This window comes from Maniola hyperantus, chromosome 28, assembly GCF_902806685.2.
Source record: "Maniola hyperantus chromosome 28, iAphHyp1.2, whole genome shotgun sequence".
Taxonomy (NCBI): domain Eukaryota; kingdom Metazoa; phylum Arthropoda; class Insecta; order Lepidoptera; family Nymphalidae; genus Maniola; species Maniola hyperantus.
The window spans coordinates 2575171-2598332 of NC_048563.1; the positions used below are offsets into that span (position 1 = coordinate 2575171).

The 23162-nt window shown below is 37.7% G+C and overlaps 2 protein-coding genes and 1 long non-coding RNA gene across 9 annotated transcripts in view; 1 reads left to right on the top strand and 2 right to left on the bottom strand.

Annotated features, from left to right (window-relative positions):
- The window catches only part of LOC138404464 (uncharacterized), a 43223-nt gene extending 38439 nt beyond the window's left edge, over positions 1 to 4784 (bottom strand). Inside the window, exon 1 of the long non-coding RNA XR_011238392.1 lies at positions 4674 to 4784. This is a non-coding gene — a long non-coding RNA (uncharacterized lncRNA). The remainder of the gene's footprint in view (positions 1 to 4673) is intronic.
- Positions 1 to 23162, top strand: part of PAPLA1 (Phosphatidic Acid Phospholipase A1) — a 109617-nt gene that overhangs the window by 984 nt on the left and 85471 nt on the right. The gene's annotated exons all lie outside the window — the stretch shown is intronic.
- The window catches only part of LOC138404444 (uncharacterized), a 50887-nt gene continuing 36100 nt past the window's right edge, over positions 8376 to 23162 (bottom strand). For all 4 annotated transcript variants that reach the window (XM_069508363.1, XM_069508362.1, XM_069508361.1 and 1 more), the window contains exons 12-20: positions 17488 to 17584; positions 17006 to 17130; positions 16328 to 16521; positions 13534 to 13620; positions 11517 to 11614; positions 10803 to 10906; positions 10289 to 10468; positions 9646 to 9819; positions 8376 to 9111 (exon numbers count right to left, since the gene is read on the bottom strand). In XM_069508363.1, coding sequence (XP_069364464.1) covers positions 8957 to 9111; positions 9646 to 9819; positions 10289 to 10468; positions 10803 to 10906; positions 11517 to 11614; positions 13534 to 13620; positions 16328 to 16521; positions 17006 to 17130; positions 17488 to 17584 — 1214 coding nt within the window. In that variant the 3' untranslated portion in view covers positions 8376 to 8956. The remainder of the gene's footprint in view (positions 9112 to 9645; positions 9820 to 10288; positions 10469 to 10802; positions 10907 to 11516; positions 11615 to 13533; positions 13621 to 16327; positions 16522 to 17005; positions 17131 to 17487; positions 17585 to 23162) is intronic.

Consider the following 23162-nt stretch of genomic DNA (forward strand, 5'->3'; position numbering starts at 1 on the left):
TATGAGATTGGTTTTTAGACCATTGAGTGAATGATTTGATAAGATTTGACAGCTAATTTCGATTGTGTAACTTTTTTGAGGCCATTGCTTATGTCAAATAATAACTGTGACTCGAGACCTATGACAATGGTCTTAATATAGGTTTTAAGTATAATTATCTAACTTTTTTAAGCCAATTCCTACTTCACCGCGGTAAATTTTGTACCTTTTTACTCGACTACGGCAAAGCCGAAGGCTCAACAGTGCACAAATTAACACAGCTCTTTATCAAAAAGTGTTTTAAAACAAAAATTTACGTTATTATTGCAATAAAAGGTACTTAATAATTCATTGCATACCTAAGTACCTAGCTAAACTACAACTAGTGATAATAATTTAGTGATGCTAGATGCTAGAAAACCACTAGGTATCGACGCCTCTCAATCCGGCTGGTCACCCTGAGAGGTTAGACCAATAACCTTCAGTGTAAATACAGTTCATAGGTGTTTTGATTGACTAGGTAGGTACCGTATGTTAAATGGACACAGAAAACACCTGAAGGAGGCCTCACACCCTAGGGCCTAGGGTGTACTGCACAGCTAAACGGTATCTACCTAGGTATCTACTGGAAACAAATTAGCATTTAAGTAATTTGTTCACTGATTACCTTAGAAAAGAACTCGACTGATTACAGACAGATTGTTTTAAGTTTAAATTGGCTTAGGTATAATTATGTTGTAGGTACTTATGTATGTACCTACCTACTCAAATCTAATAGGTACCTGAGTTTTGTAGGTAATTAAATTTTTGTTTGTTTATTTAATGTAGTATTTTATGTTATGTAAAATAGCTTACTTTATTATAAACATTAAATGGTTTAATGGTATAAAATTTAACTCCTTACGCGCCATTTTAACTTTATGTGTCAAATTTCATGTCAAAGGTACCACACTTTGAGGTGAAAGTTGACTCATAGAGTTAAAATGGTGCGTGAGGAGTCATTTTGTATAGAGTTATAGACTATACCTAACTACCTACTTAAAACATCATCATGATCAACTCATAGCCGGCTCACCACGGAGCACAGGTTTCCTCTCAGTATGAGAAGAGTCTGGCCATAGTCCACTACGCTGGCCAACTGCGGATTGGCAGACACAACCTTACATACCTACATTTTTATTATTAAAAGAACCTACTTCCTTGGATACAATATCAATAATATAAGTTAGTAAAAATGAATTGTTTATTTGCATTCTACACTACACTAGACAAGTACCTACATAAGAATGAATATTATTTACAACTTTTAATTTGATCATTTATTCAACAATTTAATTTACCTTGGTTTCCATATTCCAGTCAAAAAGAATGAAAATAGCTACTTACATCTTTTATTATTTAATAGAATGTTATAAGGACCTACCCAACTATCTACTATCATTTAAGAAAAAACATTGTCAAAGACTAAAATTCTAGAATGTTATACTTAAAGGAAAGTAGCTACCTAATAGGTACTTATATTTTTTATATAGAAATACTGAAGATAAAATAAACGAGAAAAAGAAGTATGCATTATTACTACATATAATAGCAAAAATATACTTACTAATAAGTAAAAGTAGGTAGGTACATTTATGTTAAAATATTTAGGAAATAGTAATGTAACAGGTTTCAAGGGCAATGTTATTAAGTACCTAAGTACCAATAATAATGATAAAGCATTTTTTATTTATGTTATTAATGAATGTACTGTACTAGTTATACCTATCTACTACCTAGGTAGGTAGGAACGATACCTAGGTACTTATTAAAACTCTATTAAGTATTTTTAAGTTCAGTAAATAAAGGGCTTTAATATTATTATTATTACGGCAAAGCAAAAAGGTAAGGATATGATTTTAGCAGTCTTTGTACCTAGATGTTTGTATTTAAGTACTTATATTCCTAAACTACTGAGCCGATTTTGATAAATGTGGTCTCAATCGATTCGTTAGTACAATATTAAGTAGGTACCTATGCAATTAATTCTGTTTATTTGGCCATGCCAGTTTAATCAGTTAGGTAGGAACCTAGTTACAGTTTTATTTAATTAATTGCTATGTTTTAGTAAGTAAGTTTTCTGTTTCATCATAGGTTTAAACCGTGTAAATATTTGGTGAGTGTTTTTTGCAATTAAATCATTTCATACATTGGAGAGAGTTTTACTTAGTTGATTAGACCCCAGGGTAGCTATATTTAGGTACCTATCTACTTACCTATTTCTTAAGAGTAGGTACCTAGCTGTTTAACTTTTTACTTTATCTTGTTAAGTACCTACCTAATTGTAATTGTGAAAATAGCTCACCCATACATGCTGAGAATGGGAATGAGGAGTTCCCAGCTGCCGAAAGCCCCTGCCACATCCCAGAAGGGGAATTTGTGGACAATTACAGGCTATCTTTGCCACTGTTCCAGCAACTTGTCGACGAACTCACACCCATACTTGCAGTCAAGGCAGAGATCTACACGTATCTCTACAGAGTTCAAAGTATTGGTCTTATTATAAATACTATCTGTCCCGGCTGTACTAACTAAACGCTAAAATATTGGTCTTATATTATAGTAGGTAGGTACGTATTGATGAAAATAAGAAAAATTAGGATAGAATAGTCATGTCTGCCAAGAAAACCTAAGTATAGGGTACTTCCCGTTGACCTAAAATCATGAAATTTGGCAGGTAGGTAGGTCTTATACTACAAGTAAAGGAAAAAATCCAGAAACCATGAAATTTGTGGTTATGATTCTAGGTCAACGGGAAGTACCCTGTAGGTTTTGATTCCCTTTTCTTGATAGACACAACAGACATACAATGAAGTGATCCTGTAAGGGTTCCTTTTTAAGGTTCTGTACCTCAAAAGGAAAAACAGAATCCTTATAGGATTACTTTGTTGTCTGTCTGTCAAGAAACTTACAGGGTACTTCCCGTTGACCTAGAATCATAAAATTTGGCAGGTAGATAGGTCTTATAGCAAACATAAGGGGAACAGTCTGAAAACCGTGAATTTGTGGTTACATCACACAAAAAAATTGTGGTCATGAACAAATAGGTAATTAGTGTTAACAATTTTCAAAGTAAGATAACTATATCAAGTGGGGTATCATATGAAAGGGCTTCACTGGTGCATTCTAAAACAGATTTTTATGCATCAGTTTTTCATTTATCGTGCAAAATGTCGAAAAAATACTAGTACAAAACCCTCGGTGCGCGAGCCTGACTCGAACTTGGCCGGTTTTTTTCTTTTGGAACCCTAAATAGTAGGTCTCTGAAAATTTTTTTGCTATGGTAATGAGTAGGTAAGTAGGATATCAAATGAAAGAGGAGAAAATTCTGTTCATAAAATAAAAAGTATGTAAATTACGATATTAAACATCTTTATTGTCTACAACTATTACAAATAATAAAAATATAGGATAAGCGACAGATGATTAGGAACCTACTAGCTACTCAGCCCCACCCGTTTGGTATTATTAGGTATTTCTTTGGGTTTTAGTTGGGTTTATCTGTTTACTTATGATAAACATAGGAAAATTTTACCTACTTATAATATGCTAAAATGTTGAATGTGAATCACAGTCAATTTTAACACGGCACACAACTCATCATCATCAACTCATCACTGGTTTATCACATTGGAGGCAGACATCTTAACCACTACACTATCACCGCTCTTGATCAAAGATTACTAATTATGAACACATAGTAAATAATAAATTATTTGCCTACTTATATGCTATAAATAACTCAAAGTCTTAATGTGAGAAAACTTAACATTTGATTTTTGATTTATTTTTATAAAGAATGTTAGCAAGTTTATTATGGTGACTAATAATCCCCTTTTCTTTCCAACTAAGCGTAAAGCTTGTGCTAGGAGTAGGTACGACAATAGTGCAATGGGTGGGGTTTGAACCGGCGACCTTTCGGATTTCAGTCCGCTCCTCGAACCGTTGAGTTATTGAGGCTCCGATAACACTCTGGGCTGTTCATAGTAAACCAAGTAGGGTTCTAGGGTTAAGGATAATGCCTTTACAACTTCTTCAGTGCCTGTTCTGCAATCTCCATTTGATATCCAAGCAATTTCAAGGCGTTGCTTCTCATAACTTTGTGCCCCCACGTTCCCCTCGTTGGCTTCTAGTAGGCCAGAGTGCTTATAGGCATTTCTCTGCCGGAGACTTCTTAATTTTATTAACGTATGGAAATTATGGAATAGATATCGAACTGAGAATTTTGTCTAATTTGTTATTGTAATTTGTTCTCGTAAAATTCGTAATTTGTCATTACTGACATTGACACCACTGTCACTTGTCACTTAATTGACACTTGAAACGTAGACTTACAGGAAAAAGCATAATCTAAGAGGAAAAACATAGGAAAAAATAAGTCCACTAACGCCACCTATTGTCGAATAGCAGTAAACTCGACTATTCATTCGTTCAAAGCGTTTAGTTATTGCAAATGCATTATATAATAATAACGTTAGAATTCAATGTTTTAAGTATGAAAGGTAATTTTTATGATGAAATTAATAAGTTAACTTTTAAGTTGCATTGTTTTTGTGTCCGACATAATTCTTAAAAACAAAAAATATTGACTTTCACTAATGCTATTTGTATAATAAAACGCGATTCTAATGAAAAATTTTTAAGTCACCGGTCACCAGTAGGTCTTCATATGATGATACAATTTACGCAATTCGAATTCGGTTTTACCATTTATGACCAATCGCTTAGATTTGCCATGATGGTTAAAACTTACGCAATCGCACTTCTGATCTGTGGGAGGATTCTCTAACTCAGTGTCTAACACTGAATGATAGCTACTGAGATTGAAGATAAGCTGTGGTAGCCTAGTGGTTAGGATGTTTGCCTTCCAATCGGACCTCACCCGCGTACCTCTTACTTTTCAGAGCCTTCCAATCGGAAGTCGGAGGTTCGATCCTGGGCACGCACCTCTAACTTTTAGGAGTTGTGCGTTGTAACTTGTAATTAAATGTCACTTGCTTTAACGGTGACGGAAAATATTGTGAGGAAACCTGCATGCCTGAGAGTTTTCCATGATGTTCTCACACTGACCAGGTGTGGATTGGCAGACTTGACTCTCTGAAATCTGTCAATCCACACTTGACAAGTGTGGTAAACTATGGGCAAACCCTTCTCACCCTGAGAGAAGAGCCATGGGGGTGATGGGTTGATGACTATGATGATGATGATTTATTCAATGACTGTTTCTCTATGGTAAGGGTATTTGTGCACTCATCCATATTCGGTTTGTATTTGTGTTTGATATACAGTGGAAACTCGATTAACCAGACTAATTATTGTCGTTAGGGATTGGGAAAATCGAAAATCCGGATAATCGAATGTATGAAGAAAAGTGGGTTTTGTGCATATTATGAAGTTCACCATAATAGTATTTTCAATTTTCAAAGTAAGATAACTATACCAAGTGGGATATCATATGAAAGGGCATTGCCTGTACATTCTGAAACACGTTTTTATTTATTTTTATGCATAATAGTTTTTGATTTATCGTACGAAATGGCGGAAAAAATACCCAAGTATAGAACAGAGGTGTGCGAGTCTGACTTGCACTTGGCTGAACAATTTTCGGTTGGTAGTCCGGATAATTGCGAATCCGTATAAGGGAGGGCCGGATAATCGAGTACTGTAGTTAAAAAAACGGATAGTCCTGATTTTGCTTACATAAAACGAATATGAACTGAACATCTATGAGTACACAAACACTCTAAGGATGATAGGGTCTTAAGTTGGTGATTAAAACAATATTTTTCACATAAAATTTATTGACAAAAAATGAAAGAAATACAAAATATGGCTGAATTATTATATCTAATAACTAAATTAATTTAAGTAATTTATTTTAACAATTGTACTACCCGTATTAGTAACATTAAACTTTAAATTAGTAAAATTAAGTATTATACATAATACTTAATGCGAAAATGCGAAAGTGTGTCTGTCTTTAAGGGCCCATCTTTTAAATCCATTTTGAGGAAATTTAGTACAGAAACAGCATCTCATCCTAGAGACATACATTTTGTCCTGGAAAATCAAAGAGCACCCATGGGATTTTATAGAAAACTTCACATTGTCACATACATTAATAAGTATCCTATTTTATTTAGGATAAAACTAATTCTTCTCAAACTTAACTCCGCTTATAATTATACTTAATAACTTATTTAAAACTTATAATCTATAAAAAGGTAACTTATACTTTAGGATGTTAAGTAATTTTATATTAGACTTACTTAATTTGGCGAAATTACTTACTAAAAGACAATTTAATCACAGTCAGTGTGAATAACTTAAAAATTTCTCTATCAACATTTTGGCATCTGCAAATTTCATAATATTCCATAATCCATTTGCGATGATTAACGGCGATTACGCACTTTACTTCCGTCATCCGAGTTCTATCCGTCATCCGTGACAATACCAGCGATTATAATACGACATCAGTACCCTTATTATAAATGCGAAAGTGTGTTTGTTTGTTGGTTTGTTGGCTTATTGGCTTGTTGGTTTGTCCTTCAATCACGTCGCAACGGTGCAACGGATTGACGTGATTTTTTGCATGGGTATAGATAAAGATCAGGAGAGTGACATAGGCTACTTTTTATCCCGGAAAATCAAAGAGATCCCACGGGATTTTTTAAACCCCTAATTCCACGCGGATGAAGTCGCGGGCATCAGCTAGTAATATAATATGTCATAAGCTCCCATACAAAACAAAAGGGAACGTATCGGCTGAGTGCGTAACCGCCGTTACACAATAAAATTACCCACTCTGACTGTGCTTGGTTTCTTATAGTTTTTAGTATACCTAAATTATCACATTTTATGATGTCATCAAATGAAAAAAAAAGTGATAAAAAAGAAAAAAGCAATTTACCAGAAACCAGTTTGGTATTTAACTGGTTTCCCTTCTTAAGATAAGTAACTACATTTAAACACAGTTAATAAAAATAAATAAAACAATTATTTTATTTAAGTAAGTAATATTCTGATAATATTATGATATTTTTTTAAAATAATAAAACATAAGGAGCGATGAAAATAAAAACCGGCCAAGTCAGGCTCGCGCAACGAGGGTTCCGTAATTCAGTCGTATTTTTTCGACATTTTGCATGATAACTCAAAAACTATGATGCATAAAAATAAATAAAAATCAGTTTTAGAATGCACAGGTCACCTTTCACATGATACCCCACTTGATATAGTTATCTTACTTCGAAAATTGACAATACTAATTATTAGTTTATGACCACAAATTATTATTTTTTGTGTGATGTAACCACAAATTCACGGTTTTCAAATTTTTCCCCTAATGACAGCTATAATACCCACCTTCCTGCCAAATTTCATGATTCTAGGTCAACGGGAAGTACCCTGTAGGTTTCTTGACAGACAGACGGACAGACAGACAGACAGACACAACAAAGTGATCCTATAAGGGTTCTGTTTTTCCTTTTGAGGTACGGAACCCTAAAAATTAAAAAAAAAATCTTAATTAAGTACAGTGTCATTTTGTTCATACTTAATGTTAAGTACTTGTAGTACGCGACAGGTCGAGATGGCAATCGGGGAAGAAACGCCCCGCATACCGACACAGCCCCAGCGCTACCCCGGTGCGGGCAAGTGCGTCCCCCCGCCTCATACCCCGATTGCGATGTCGACCTGTCGCGGACTATAGTTCAATATTTTAGAAAATAAATACCGTGGACGGACCTAAATTAATACTGCAATAACTACTAATTTTTTAATACAACCTCTTAAATAAAGTATACAGGGGCCGATTCTCTTGTACACTTATCTCTAAACTAAACTAAATTAATAGGTCTAACTCTAGTGCTTTACTTTTCCGCAAGCAACATTGTGAAAGGGATAGCAATAGATTAGATTGTGTACAACGGAATTAGTCACATTATAGAAGAAATATTAAAATATGTGTGTTAATTTCTTAAAATCTAATCACTGAAACACATTTGATGAATTCCAAATGAAAAATACAACCTTCTTTATAAATAGCGTTTTAAAAGTTCTTAATCGGCTTCTTTCAAGTTGAATTTGAAATTGAAAAAACCGGTCAAGATAATTCAAAAACTATGATGCATAAAAATAAATAAAAATCTGTTTTAGAATGCACAAGTGAAGCCCTTTCATATGATACCCCTTTTGATATAGTTATCTTACTTTGAAAATTGAAAATGCTAATTATTAGTTCATCCTTTATTTGTATTTAAATTTATTATTAATCATCTAGTTAGTGTAAGTGGCACTGCCGTTCTAATTAGATATAAAATAAATAAAATAAATAAATAAATAAATAAATGACCACAATTTTTTTTTGTGTGATGTAACCACAAATTCATGGTTTTCAGATTTTCCCCTAATGTCTGCTATAAGACCTACCTACCTGCCAAATTTCATGATTCTAGGTCAACAGGAAGTACGCTGTAGGTTTCTTGACAGACAGACAGACAACAAAGTGATCCTATAAGGGTTCTGTTTTCCTTTTGAGGTACAGAACCTTAAAAAATACAAAGAACTCCTATAATTAGTGTGAACCTGCCTTTGCTGCAACAGTTATTGGCACCGATTCCGTTGTCTTTCTCTAAACTAAATTTAGAGTTCCTGCATCCTTTTCTTTTTATGTTAAAAAGAAAAGACAAAGACAGAACATGAACTTTACATTTAAAGACTCAAAATTTTAGTGCACGCTACAAATTTAAACAGTAGGCTCGCGACTGTGCGCTAAAATCACGGGTTTTTCCATCTAAAAATTAAATTTAAAACTGTCAAACTGCGTCTGTCCTTTTCATATTACATTAGTAAGAAGAGGATGCGAACACTAAAATTAGGTTGTGCTCAGAATCAGTACCATTGTTGTTTGAATAACTTAACTAAAATATAACTATTAACTAATGTTTCTTGTCGCATACGAGGGCAGCTCCCTGCTTTCCTTGCGCCGTTTCACGCACCAATATATTAGTGCTATGGTGATAGCTATTATTGCTATCATCAGAATAACGCCCAGCACTATAGCCGCGATCCCTGCCTCGTTTATGTAATCTGTAAAAAAAATGAGTTAAAAAAATCGGTCCAGTGTGAGTCGAGCTCGCACATGAAGGTTTCCGTACCATCGTATAAAAATAACACTTAATTATTGTGTTAAATTTTCATGGCGGTCATTTTGATTTTTTTATTATTTGTTGTTCTAGCGATAATAGAAATATACATTCTGTGAAATTTTCAGCTCTCTACCTATTACGGTTACCGAGATACAGCCCGCTGAAAGACAGTCGGACGGACGGACGGACTGACAGCGGAGGCTACTACTAATAATAGGGTCCCGTAGGCACTCTTCAGGCGCATGAAAAAACAGCTATAAACTCTAGAATTAGAACTAGAAAGATCGCAGTCTTGACTCTTGTCAGTTCATCAGTTATCCGTTGTCTGCGACACGCGCGCAATTTTTGCACGCTAATGGTACTATATCGAAAACCTTCACGCAAGTGTCAACAAAAACTACAAAGTTTCAACTCAATCATCGATCAAACGATGCATAGATAATGAACAGATATATCTGAAAATTAATTTACTCACTAGATATATCAACAGTGTAACTGTTAGTGTTCCCAAGTGCATCCACAGCGTTGATGAGTACTCGTGTCGAGCAGCACGTCGCGCGGTAAGTGGTCATCACTTCCTCACGCGTGCCCGATATGAAGTTGCTGTCGAATAATAGGCCTAGCGGTGATGATGACAGACGTAGAAGACCTGGAGAGGGAGATGAAATTGAATAAATTGGGATGATAGAATAGAATAAAATATTATATTCTTACTCAAGTGAAGTTTTACAAGTGCTTTTGAATCATCAACTAGTTTAATTTACCACTGGTTCGGATTGCCGTTCCTACCGAGAAGAACCAGCAAGAAACTCTTTTCAAGTGATCAGTTTACAATATTATTATATACCATACTGTTCAAGCAATATGCAGCCCCTCTTGCATTCACTCCTCTGCCAACCCAGATATCTCCTCTAGAAATTGGGCATGATTTTTGTCCCCTGCGTTGATAATATCATACCCTGTTTCTTATCCCATCTACTACCCGATCTCTGACAATGATGCTCGCAGACCAGATATTCTCTGAGCAGTCATTCCCCTGTCCGCCCAGATATGTCCCCTGGAATCTCCTGAATCTTGTCCCCTGGGTTGATAATATCATACCCTGTTTTTGATCTCACCTGCTTCCCGATCTCTGACAATGATGCTCGCAGACCAGACATTCTCAGCGCAGTCACTCCCCTGCCTGCCCAGACATGTCCCCTGGAAGTTGTGCCTCACTTCTGGCGCTGACACGTCCCTTATGGTTTCCCCTGGGTTCATGACGTAGACATAGGCTGACATAGAGACTTGTTCTAAACCTAAACAAAACAATTGGGTATTTTCCTACTTATGAAATTGATAAATATTACTTTATTATAAACTATGATAAAAATAATGTCGTTTTGTTTTTTAAATAATGATTTTTTTATTACTTTATTATAAACTAGGATAAAAATAATGACGTAAACTGAAAAAAAGATTAAAATCCAACTAAGATTTACAAAGTTACAGGCATTTTAATTTTGGAGTGGGAGGGTCTTCTATCCCTTTCTCGCAAAACGAAAATTTGTATGAAACCGCATGAAGCTACTATGACATTAGTAAGGTGTGACGTCAAAATGCTATATCGCTATGATGATGATGATGACTTACCGTAAGCAGTAAAAGTGATGAGATCCCTGGCACCGGCCTGCGCGTTGGCGGTTATAGTGAGACTGACTATCACGTTGACTGTCTCGCCGGATTGTACGAATCGTCTGCAAAGGAAAATAAAGGACTTTCAACATTTTGCCTGACTTACAAAATATTGTAACGAAAATCTGGAAAACCAAAGACACGAAGATATATTAGTATCTAGATTGTATCTAGAATATAAGAATATCTTCTTCTTTATATATAAAAATGAATCGCTGAATGTGTTGCTGATCGCAAATCTCGAGAACAGCTGAACCGATTTCGCTAATTCTTTTTTTATAATATTCCTTGAAGTACGAGGATGGTTTTTACGGAGAGAAAAACTTAATTCAATTTTTGATTTTGAATCTAAATATAAAAAAGGAAAAGGTGACTGACTGACTGATCTATCAACGCACAGCTCAAACTCTTGGACAGATCGGGCTGAAATTTAGCATGCAGATAGCCATTATGACGTAGGCATCCGCTAAGAAAGGATTTTTTTAAAATTCAACTCCTAAGGGGGTGAAATAGGGGTTTGAAATTTGTGTAGTCCACGCGGACGAAGTCGCAAGCATAAGCTAGTCGTCAACTAGTTTAATTTACTACTGGTTCGGAATGCCGTTCCTACCGAGAAGAACCAGCAAGAAACTCGGCGGTTGCTCTTTATCGGAATCATAAAAAACCACTTACGAGCTAGGTTCGATGCCAGTCAAAAATCTTAGTTCACCAACTGCTCCGAAGTTAAACCTCACAGCCTGCTCCCTGAAGTTAGTCACTTCAAAGTGTAACTAAAAAAAAAAAAACATTACTTTCATCATGATGAATACCTACGTCACCGACCCACTAATAAGCACGGGTCTCCTCACAGAATAAGGACGGCTTAGGCGATAGCCCGCCGCACTGGCCCAGTGCGGATTTCCAGACTTTACACACCTTTGAGGGTTCACTATGGAGAACTCAGGCATGCAGGTTTCCTCACGATGTTTTCCTTTACCGTTAAAGCAAGTGATATTTAATTTTTTCAAACACACACTTTTGCAATTTAGCTTTATCAAAATTTCAAGAGCAAAAACTAGTGTCTTAAAAATTACTTTATCATCATCATCAGCCTATGGAAGTCCACTGTTGGACATAGGCCTTCCCTAAAGAGCGCCACCACACCTCGTCCTCAGCCTTCCTCATCCAAAATTACTTAAAAAGGTATTTTTCCCATCGGCGGTGTTCCCACTAGATTACAACACGGGGTTATTCAAGGGGGCAAATGTTCATGGGCGGAGGTAATCACTTAACATCAGGTGACCCGCCTGCTCGTTTGCTCGCTTTCTCTATTAAAAAAAAAAGTCGCTTCCCGCTGTCTATATGTATGAACGCGTAGATCTTTTAAACTACGCAACGGATTTTAATGCGGTTTTCACCAATAGATAGAGTGATCAAGAGGAAGGTTTATACGTATAATTGAAAATTGGTTTGTGTTAATTTGTTGAAATATGACGATATTAGAACAAAATGTCGGAAGAAATCAAGCTTCCATCGAAAATTAACAAATATTACGCGCAACAAAACGCAACGGAGGCGGCGATGGTCGCATTCATAGAGCAGAAACAAAGAGGAGATGTTGTATTAAGATTTCCCTATGAAATATCGAGTGAAATTTTGCGGGGTGAGGGGTTGTGGAACGCCGCCCACTTCTCAATTTTCCATCTGCGGGTTAGTAGCAAAACTACTCGCTTAGCGACCTAACATCGATATATTAATGTCACTACATAGTTCAGCTATCTCACACTAGATGTCAATAATCTAGAACTATTTTAATAATTACGTATAAAATTACTTACAAATGAAATGTGATACCATTCATAGCATCAGAACGTCTGTCTGAATAACTTTGACACGATAAAACACAACACTTCATCCTTTTGTTCTTAAAAACGCGAAAACACACCGATAATACGAGTCTAATAATATATGTGAACCTGACGAACGCAGACAGCATACTAACTAAGGCCCCGCCCACAGTGATGACGTCAGGACCTAGTTGAAAATCACAGTGCACAGTTGCTTAGGCCAACTCCTCTTTGTTTCTGCTCTATGGTCGCATTTATAATATTAGTAAGGAAGTGACACTACATAAGTATCTATATATTGCCACCCGTGCGAAGCCGGGGCGGGTCGCTAGTAAATATATATTAATACTAGTAGGGTGCGTGGGTGCGCGGACCACTGAAGTGGTCCGCGAACATGCGGCGTTGGTTTTTCAAAATGTGGACTTTATTCGCCATACATTTTCTATGGAAAAATAAATTCCGCCATCTTGATTTTTTTTTATTTATCGCGTAAACCTTCGGATCCTGATCATCTTTTGTGAAGAAACTACTCTTCTATCTTTTATACTCTCCGCGATAGACACCGACGAAGTTTGTGTGGCGGCCAACTTTTTTTCGCCATTTTAATTTTTTTTTCAGCTCATTGGCAATTGAATGACGTTTTGAGTGACATTTGCTCGAGCACCCCCCACCTATCTTCAATACTCCTCAATCATCAGCTCTCTCCTTATTTGTGCTCCGAATGAATTTTTGTCTTCTATACGAAACCATCAGTAAAAAAAATTTTTTCGTACAAAAATGTTCAGGAGAGGTGATCAATGTTTGAGTGAGTCAGTCAGTGAATCAGCACGAACAGCTATATATAAATTAAAGTTGTTACTAACCTGTAATCTATCAGTCGGTGCTCCGTAGAGTCTTGAGCTCAGGCCAATTTGAACTGATGTCAATATGGCACCCCTTTGATTCACCACCTGTTCAAAATGTTAAGGTTATTAAAGTTACTAGATGATGTCCGCGACTTCGTCCGCGTTTTTTAAAAATCCTATGGGAATTCTTTGCTTTTCCGGGATAGAAAGTTGCCTATGTCAATTTCCGGGACGTAAGTATATATTGCGTGCCCGGGCTCGAACCCCTGACCTCCGAATAGGAGGCGAATGTCTTAACCACTAGACTATCACAGCCTTGATGATGAATAGTTAGATATACATTTATTTTATTTATTTTAATTTTTCATGTACCGAAATTGTAGTTAAATTAAGTTACATTGGAAATGCTTATCTCTAAACAGAGATCCATTCATACCTGTGAATTGACTTGGCCAAATGGCAGCAAGTTGCTGTCTCATACCTGTGAATTGACTTGGCCAAATGGCAGCAAGTTGCTGTCTCATGCCTGTGAATTGACTTGGCCAAACGGCAGCAAGCTGCTGTCATCATCCATTCATACCTGTGAATTGACTTGGCCAAATGGCAGCAAGTTGCTGTCTCATACCTGTGAATTGACTTGGCCAAACGGCAGCAAGCTGCTGTCATCATCCATTCATACCTGTGAATTGACTTGGCCAAATGGCAGCAAGTTGCTGTCTCATACCTGTGAATTGACTTGGCCAAACGGCAGCAAGCTGCTGTCATTATCCATTCATACCTGTGAATTGACTTGGCCAAATGGCAGCAAGTTGCTGTCTCATGCCTGTGAATTGACTTGGCCAAACGGCAGCAAGCTGCTGTCATTATCCATTCATACATGTGTATGGACTTGGCCAAATGGCAGCAAGTTGCTGTCTCATACCTGTGAATTGACTTGGCCAAACGGCAGCAAGCTGCTGTCATCATCCATTCATACCTGTGAATTGACTTGGCCAAATGGCAGCAAGTTGCTGTCTCATACCTGTGAATTGACTTGGCCAAACGGCAGCAAGCTGCTGTCATTATCCATTCATACCTGTGAATTGACTTGGCCAAATGGCAGCAAGTTGCTGTCTCATGCCTGTGAATTGACTTGGCCAAACGGCAGCAAGCTGCTGTCATTATCCATTCATACATGTGTATGGACTTGGCCAAATGGCAGCAAGTTGCTGTCTCATGCCTGTGAATTGACTTGGCCAAACGGCAGCAAGCTGCTGTCATCATCCATTCATACCTGTGAATTGACTTGGCCAAACGGCAGCAAGCTGCTGTCATCATCCATTCATACCTGTGAATTGACTTGGCCAAATGGCAGCAAGTTGCTGTCTCATACCTGTGAATTGACTTGGCCAAACGGCAGCAAGCTGCTGTCATTATCCATTCATACCTGTGAATTGACTTGGCCAAATGGCAGCAAGTTGCTGTCTCATGCCTGTGAATTGACTTGGCCAAACGGCAGCAAGCTGCTGTCATTATCCATTCATACATGTGTATGGACTTGGCCAAATGGCAGCAAGTTGCTGTCTCATACCTGTGAATTGACTTGGCCAAACGGCAGCAAGCTGCTGTCATCATCCATTCATACCTGTGAATGGACTTGGCCAAATGGCAGCAAGTTGCTGTCTCATACCTGTGAATTGACTTGGCCAAACGGCAGCAAGCTGCTGTCATTATCCATTCATACCTGTGAATTGACTTGGCCAAATGGCAGCAAGTTGCTGTCTCATGCCTGTGAATTGACTTGGCCAAACGGCAGCAAGCTGCTGTCATTATCCATTCATACATGTGTATGGACTTGGCCAAATGGCAGCAAGTTGCTGTCTCATGCCTGTGAATTGACTTGGCCAAACGGCAGCAAGCTGCTGTCATCATCCATTCATACCTGTGAATTGACTTGGCCAAATGGCAGCAAGTTGCTGTCTCATACCTGTGAATTGACTTGGCCAAACGGCAGCAAGCTGCTGTCATTATCCATTCATACCTGTGAATTGACTTGGCCAAATGGCAGCAAGTTGCTGTCTCATACCTGTGAATTGACTTGGCCAAACGGCAGCAAGCTGCTGTCATTATCCATTCATACCTGTGAATTGACTTGGCCAAATGGCAGCAAGTTGCTGTCTCATACCTGTGAATTGACTTGGCCAAACGGCAGCAAGCTGCTGTCATTATCCATTCATACCTGTGTATGGACTTGGCCAAATGGCAGCAAGTTGCTGTCTCATACCTGTGAATTGACTTGGCCAAACGGCAGCAAGCTGCTGTCATTATCCATTCATACCTGTGAATTGACTTGGCCAAATGGCAGCAAGTTGCTGTCTCATGCCTGTGAATTGACTTGGCCAAACGGCAGCAAGCTGCTGTCATTATCCATTCATACATGTGTATGGACTTGGCCAAATGGCAGCAAGTTGCTGTCTCATGCCTGTGAATTGACTTGGCCAAACGGCAGCAAGCTGCTGTCATTGTCCATTCATACCTGTGAATTGACTTGGCCAAATGGCAGCAAGTTGCTGTCTCATACCTGTGAATTGACTTGGCCAAACGGCAGCAAGCTGCTGTCATTATCCATTCATACCTGTGTATGGACTTGGCCAAATGGCAGCAAGTTGCTGTCTCATACCTGTGAATTGACTTGGCCAAACGGCAGCAAGCTGCTGTCATTATCCATTCATACCTGTGTATGGACTTGGCCAAACGGCAGCAAGTTGCTGTCTCATACCTGTGAATTGACTTGGCCAAACGGCAGCAAGCTGCTGTCATTATCCATTCATACCTGTGAATTGACTTGGCCAAACGGCAGCAGGTTGCTGTCATTGTACTGCAGCTTGCTGTTGTAAGCCTTGCTGTTCAGGTCCTCCATCAGCTCCAGATCGTTGACAGTGTCTGGGAACCTGATGGAGGCAGATCTTCCCATTCGGACCTCTGTCGGTTTGTGTATTGGGCCTGCTAGCCGGACGAAAGGTTCTCCTGGAATCATAATAATAAATAATTTAAAAAAAAAATATTTCGACCAGATCAAGATCATATTTTTAAGAATTAGAGATGGGTATCTAAACTAGATAGCAGATAGCAGCAGTGATAGCCTAGTGGTTAGGACGTCCGCCTTCTAATCGCAGGTCGGGGGTTCGATCCCGGGCACGCACCTCTAACTTTTCGGAATTATGTGCGTTTTAATTAATTAAATATCACTTGCTTTAACGTTGAAGGAAAACATCGTGATGAAACCTGCATGCCTAAGAGTTCTCCATAATGTTCTCAAAGGTGTGTGAAGTCTACCAATCCGCACATGGCCAGCGTGGTAGACTATGGCCAAAACCATTCTCACTCTGAAAGGAGACCCGCGCTCTGTAGTGAGCCGGTGATGGGTTGATCATAATGATGACCTAAACTTAAATTTTTACTAATAACAACTTTGCTGAATGCGTAATAAAAATATAGTTGATTTTTTTACCTTTAATATCTCGTCCAACGATCTTCACATAGACCTTAGAAGCTGTGACGGTGGGTAGAGGGACATCCGCGATGATATCTGCCATAGGACCCAGGTCGTCATCATTGTCTGTCACTGGTTGGTAGCTGTGGATTAGAATTCAATTATTATCTAAACTAGCTTATGCCCGCGACTTCTTCCGCGTGCATTACACAAATTTCAAGCCCCTGTTTTGTCCCTTCCAACGCTGCGTCTTCCGGTGCGAGGTCGCCATTCCAGCTTGGGACCCCAACGTCTATCGGTGGTACGAACTATGTGCCCTGCCCATTGCCACTTCAGCTTCGCAACCCGTTGAGCTATGTCGGTTACTCTAGTTCTCCTACGGATCTCCTCATGTCTGATTTGATCACGTAGAGAAACTCCGCACATAGCTCTCTCCATCGCCCGCTGAGTGACTCTGAGCTTTCTTATGAGGTCAGAAAAATTATTTAAAAAAAATTTACCTAAAAGGGAGTTTGGCCAACTCATTGCCAAATTCGTCCACCAATGACGATTCTCGGACGCTCGCCGCTGCTCCTGTCACACGCACTTTGAGGATCTCTGTAAATAGCAATTTCTATACAGTTCCCGCAGGGTGTTTTTTTTTTTTTTACATAAAAAGTTGCAGTAGCGACAGCAACGCGACAGCAGTAGCAATGCGATAGTTCATTTGCTGTCTCTTCTTCTTCTTATTTTGCTCTGTGGCTATCTGTTTCTAGCCGGACGTTTGACAGCAATGTTCGCAACATTTACGGCTGTCGCAAGTCTGTCGCGAGATACGTAATCACCGCGCCGGTTTGACGACCTTCCTGGCGCAGTTGTAAGCACTGTGGGAGGTCCCGGGTTCGATTCTTGACAAGGGTTTGGAATTTTATAATTTCTAAATTTCTGGTCTGGTCTAATGAGAGGCTTCAGCCGTGCCTAGTTCTATAGTCAATATAGGGAAGTACCTATAGGTTTTGATTCTAGGCTTTTTTAATTCAGGTACAAGTTAGCCCTTGACCGAAATCTCACCTGGTGGCAAGTGATGATGCAGTCAAAAATGGGAGCGGGCTAATCTGGAAGGGGTATGGCAGTTTTTTTTACTAACCCATGCCCCTTTGGGTTCATTCTACACGGCATCGTACCGGAACGCTAGATCGCTAGAGCGGCATGGCTTTGCCGGTAGGGTGGTAACTAGCCACGGCCGAAGCCTCCCATCAGACCAGACCAGAAATTAAGAAATTTTAAAATTTCAAACCCTTGCCAGGAATCGAACCCGGGACCTCCCACTAATAAGACCACAGTGCTTACCACTGCGCCAGGGAGGTTCGTCATAATGTACCTATTCCAGTGTAACACGGAAGCGTAACTGATGCCAGCAAAGGTTTCCTGAGGTTATCACTACAACGCATTTGACTGATAAGTGATAACAGATAACAACACTGGTAAACACGGATTTCCATGACTCCTACGCCGCGCTCTCATGAATGAATCTATATATATATACTAGATGATGCCCGCGACTTCATCCGCGTGATTTAGGTTTTTAAAAATCCCGTCGGAATTCTTTGATTTTCCGGGATAAAAGTAGCCTATGTCCTTACTCGACATGCAAGCTATCTCTGTACCAAATTTCGCCAATATCGGTTATACAGATGGGCCGTGAAAGGCTAGCAGACAGACACACACACTTTCGCATTTATAATATTAGTATGCATAAAAGGAAAAGGTGACTGTGACTGACTGATCTATTAACGCACAGCTCAAACTACTGGACGGATCGAGCTAAAATTTGGCATGCAGATAGCTATAATATGATGTAAGCATCTGCTCAGAAAGATTTTTGAAAATGCAACCCCTAAGGGGGTGAAATAGGGGTTTGAAAGTAGTGTAGTCTACGCGCGGACGAAGTCGAGCATAAGCTAGTGTACCTAAAAAAAAAACCGGCCAAGTGCGAGTCAGGCTCGCGCAATAAGGGTTCCGTACTACAGTCGTATTTTTTCGACATTTTGCACGATAATTCAAAAACTATGTGACGCATACAAATAAATAAAAATCTGTTTTAGAATGTACAAGTACAAATGTACAAGCCCTTTCATATGATACCCCACTTGGTATAAGTTATATTAATTTGAAAATTGAAAATACTAATTTGGTTCATGAGGACATTTTAACTTTTTTTCTGTGATGTAACCACAAATTCACAGTTTTTGGATTTATTCCTTTACTTGTGCTAAGACCTACCTACATACCAAATTTGATGATTCTAGGTCAACGGGAATAATCCTATAGATTTTCTCGACAGACACGACGGACAGCCAGACAACAAAGTGGTCCTTTAAGAGTTCTTTTTTTCCTTTTGAGGTACGGAACCCTAAAAATCTATTGAGCTAATAATGTAATATGAGAGTAAGGATCAGAGTGCATAATCCAAAAAACTGCGTCATAGGATTGACGACATATACTCGTACATAAAACCCTGTTTAGTATATAAAACTATATTATATTATGTTATTTTGTCTAGTATATAACAAGCGCTATCGTACATACACCGAGACCTAATTAGTAAAAATAATGTTGATAAACTATTGCAATGGACGTAGATATTAACTATACTAATATTTTAATCTTGCTTTAGCCATTATAACAATTTCTTTTAAGTTGGTTAAAATTTTACATAATATCATTTTCTTCGCTGCAAAGTCGGGTTCTTTAATGAGCAACTAATAAAGTGCGAGGAATAGGCAGGTTTGAATAGACGAATAATAAATATAAGACCGAATAATTAGCCAAATAAAGTTTTGAACTGACGAATAGTACTTTTGGTCGTGTGTCAAACTCGAATAAACAATCGAACTTATTGCGAATATGGGTAAACAGTGGAGATGTTTACAAAAACAAAAAGGTACAGCCAAATTCTGTCTATTAGCATGGAATATGTTATTATTATTATTATTATTATTTAATTAGAACGGCCATAAAGCCCAATTAAACTACGAGTACTAACTAACATAAATATACTTACAAAAAATTGTTAAAATTATAAATTTTAAAAATGATCTACCTAACAACGTGTACATAGTTTTCATAAAATTGATCACATTAAATACTTAGTCACAAAAAAATTGTATACAAAAATGTAATTTTAAAAGTTCCATTTTCTCTTTGCCATGTAATATGGAACCCTAATACAGTCGCGTCATTTTTTGTATATCCTACTACATACAAAAGTTATATTATTATAGATAACAAATGACGATTCATAAATAATGATTGCGTTTAAACTTAGTTTGTTGTTACACTAGCGGCACGCTATGATGGCCGGTTTGACACATTACAATAGTGATGTGGAATGTCAATTTATTCTCGAACAAAAAACAATTAAGTTTTGTTTTTGTACCTGATTAAATAGGTTTAATAAAACAAAAATGTATATGTTTATTTAATTTATTTGAACGAACTGAATATTTGAACGAAAATGAATATACATACTTTATATGCACACAAGAAACATATGAATACAAAAGATACCGAAAAAGGTGCCACAAAAGGCCATAATTAATCAGATTCGTCCATACTACTATTTTCACTGTCGTCACTGCTATCATCACATACATTAATAATTATATGTTCGTTTTCTATAATATTATCTATTTTCACATCTCTTTCATAATCTTCCCTTATTAATTTAACAGTTCTATTCACAACCTTTTCCCAGTCTCCTTTAGTCACATGTTCACAAGCTTCTTCTAATAATTTTAGCATTTTTTTTGTGGTAAATGGGGGTTCTGTATTGTGTCTTGCAGCATATCCCTTAATTTGAGCCCACACCAACTCAATCGCATTATACTCACAATGGTAAGGCGGTAACCGTATAACTCTGTGCCCATGTTCTAATGCTATTTCGTCAATGACGTATCGGATCTTGGTTGGTTTGTTTTCTTTTAAAAGACGTACTAATTCCGCTTTTAACATATTCATGTTTGCATCTACGCCATTTTTACGAAGCCATGCGACGATATCAGCTTTCTTTTGGGATTGGGCAGGTGGCTTGTCAATTTGCATCGAGTGGTATGGGGCGTTGTCCATAATTATAATAGATGGTTCAGGGAGGCTACACAACATTGAGGTAAACCATTCAGTAAACTTTTCTCCATTCATGTCTTCATGATAGTCTCCAGTGGTTTTTGACGCAAAAGCCATGAGAGAACCTTCGACAAACCCGTTGATGGTTCCGGCGTGACAAATTATAAGTCGCGATCCTTTTCCTACAGGAACTTTGGAAGTAGATGCTGCTGTGTCATCGTTCCAAGAACGGCCTACAGTATGGTTAGCATTAAGCCATGTTTCATCCAAGAACACAACATTTTGCCAATTTTTGATTTCTTTCACTTGCCGTAAAAAAGTATACCTTGCCATCGCTATATCAAATCTTTCCATCAATATTTTGCGTTTGTTACATTTTTTTGTATCGAAATCCAATGGTCTTCAAAATCTTCGTTAAAGAACTTTCCCCACCGAAGAATAATCCAGCTTCCTTCAGTGAATGCACCAACTTTTTTCTTGTTGGATACTCCTTCTGTAAATAGTAGCCGTAAACATGTCTTCGGATAGCATCGGCATCAAAGCTATCGATGCCTACGACTGGTTTTGCTCGTTTTCTCTTTTTTGGTGTGTGAAGTTTATTTTCTTCTGTGCCAGTCTCGCCATATTTTTTTTTAGTTATCCGTCTAACAGTTCGTTGTCCAATATTAAGCGCATCAGCTACGCGTTCAACCACTGACGTTATAGGTAAAATTGGCCCTCCATTTTGAGCTTCACGATCGAAATAGTTACGAAGGCGTATTAGGAACTCACGTGTCTGACTATTTAGAACAGTTCTCTGCGTACGTTCGGTCATATCGACGAAATCCACAACAAAGGGCTTGAACAGAGTCCAAATTAACGAGCAAGGGTCAACAGTAATGCAGTATCAATATTTGAAATCCAAAGCCAGGTCAAAACTATATCACAATCGCATTGCACTGACAGTTTATACTTTTCGAAGCAACGTCAATTCGAAACTGCTTTGTTTTGCATTGAGCATTGACGCGAGTTTGCCGGAGGTAGTAGTTGTGCTAGCCAGCGATCCTATGTGACGATCGTATTAGATTCCATTTTTAAAAATTTATTGATATTTTTTTGCGATTTCAGAGGTTTGTCCACATAGTGAAAATTGTTCATATTCACAAGTACATTCACCCCTTAAATGGTGCAAACTGATTTTTCTACACTTGTATACATTTAAGAAATCAATTTAATAAATAAATTTTGAGTCCTAAACCTAAAACTACATTCGATAAAATTTATGAATCTCTGCACATCACTATCGTCAATAAAGTAATACAATTATTTCCTTCAAAGTCGTTATCAATTAATACGGAACTTCATGAGCGGACAAACGTCAAACCGGCCATCATAGCGTGCCGCTAGTTTAGACGTCGTTTAAACGTAAAGTGTTTCCCGCCAAAACGTGTCAGCCATTGTGTTTTTTTTTTGTTTTTTTTAATAGTGAGGTCATTGCCAAGTGTTGGTTGATGTGTAAAAAATTATATCCTTTGTCTATGATATAATTTGACAACGGTATGTGGTGTTTTTTGGTGTGTGTGTCACAGCAATTTTCATATCAAAAGAAACATTCTTTTAATTTATAAAAAAAGCTTTTAATTCAATAGACGCCTGTACTTGGGTAGGAACGGCATTGCGAACCAGTGGTAAATTAAACTAGTTCACGATTCAAAACCACTTGTAAAAGTTTACCTGAACAAAAAATATATTCTATTCTATTCTATTCTATAGGTACTTATGAAGGATGTAATTACATAGTTAAAAATAAACAATTAATTTCTAGCAAGAACTGCACGTATAAAAATTAAAACACCTTAATATAAAAATTTAAAACATACGATTTAGCTAATAAAATAACAAGAAATAATAATTAAAAATAACATCACACAACTAATGATTCATTTAAGAAATCAAACACCTAAATCCCCTTGGATTTTTATATTTTTATTTGCCGTTTGATGCCTGCGACTTCCTCCGCTTGGATTTAGATTTTCAAAAATCCCGTGGGAACTCTTTGATTTACCGGGATAACAAGTAGCTTATGTCACTC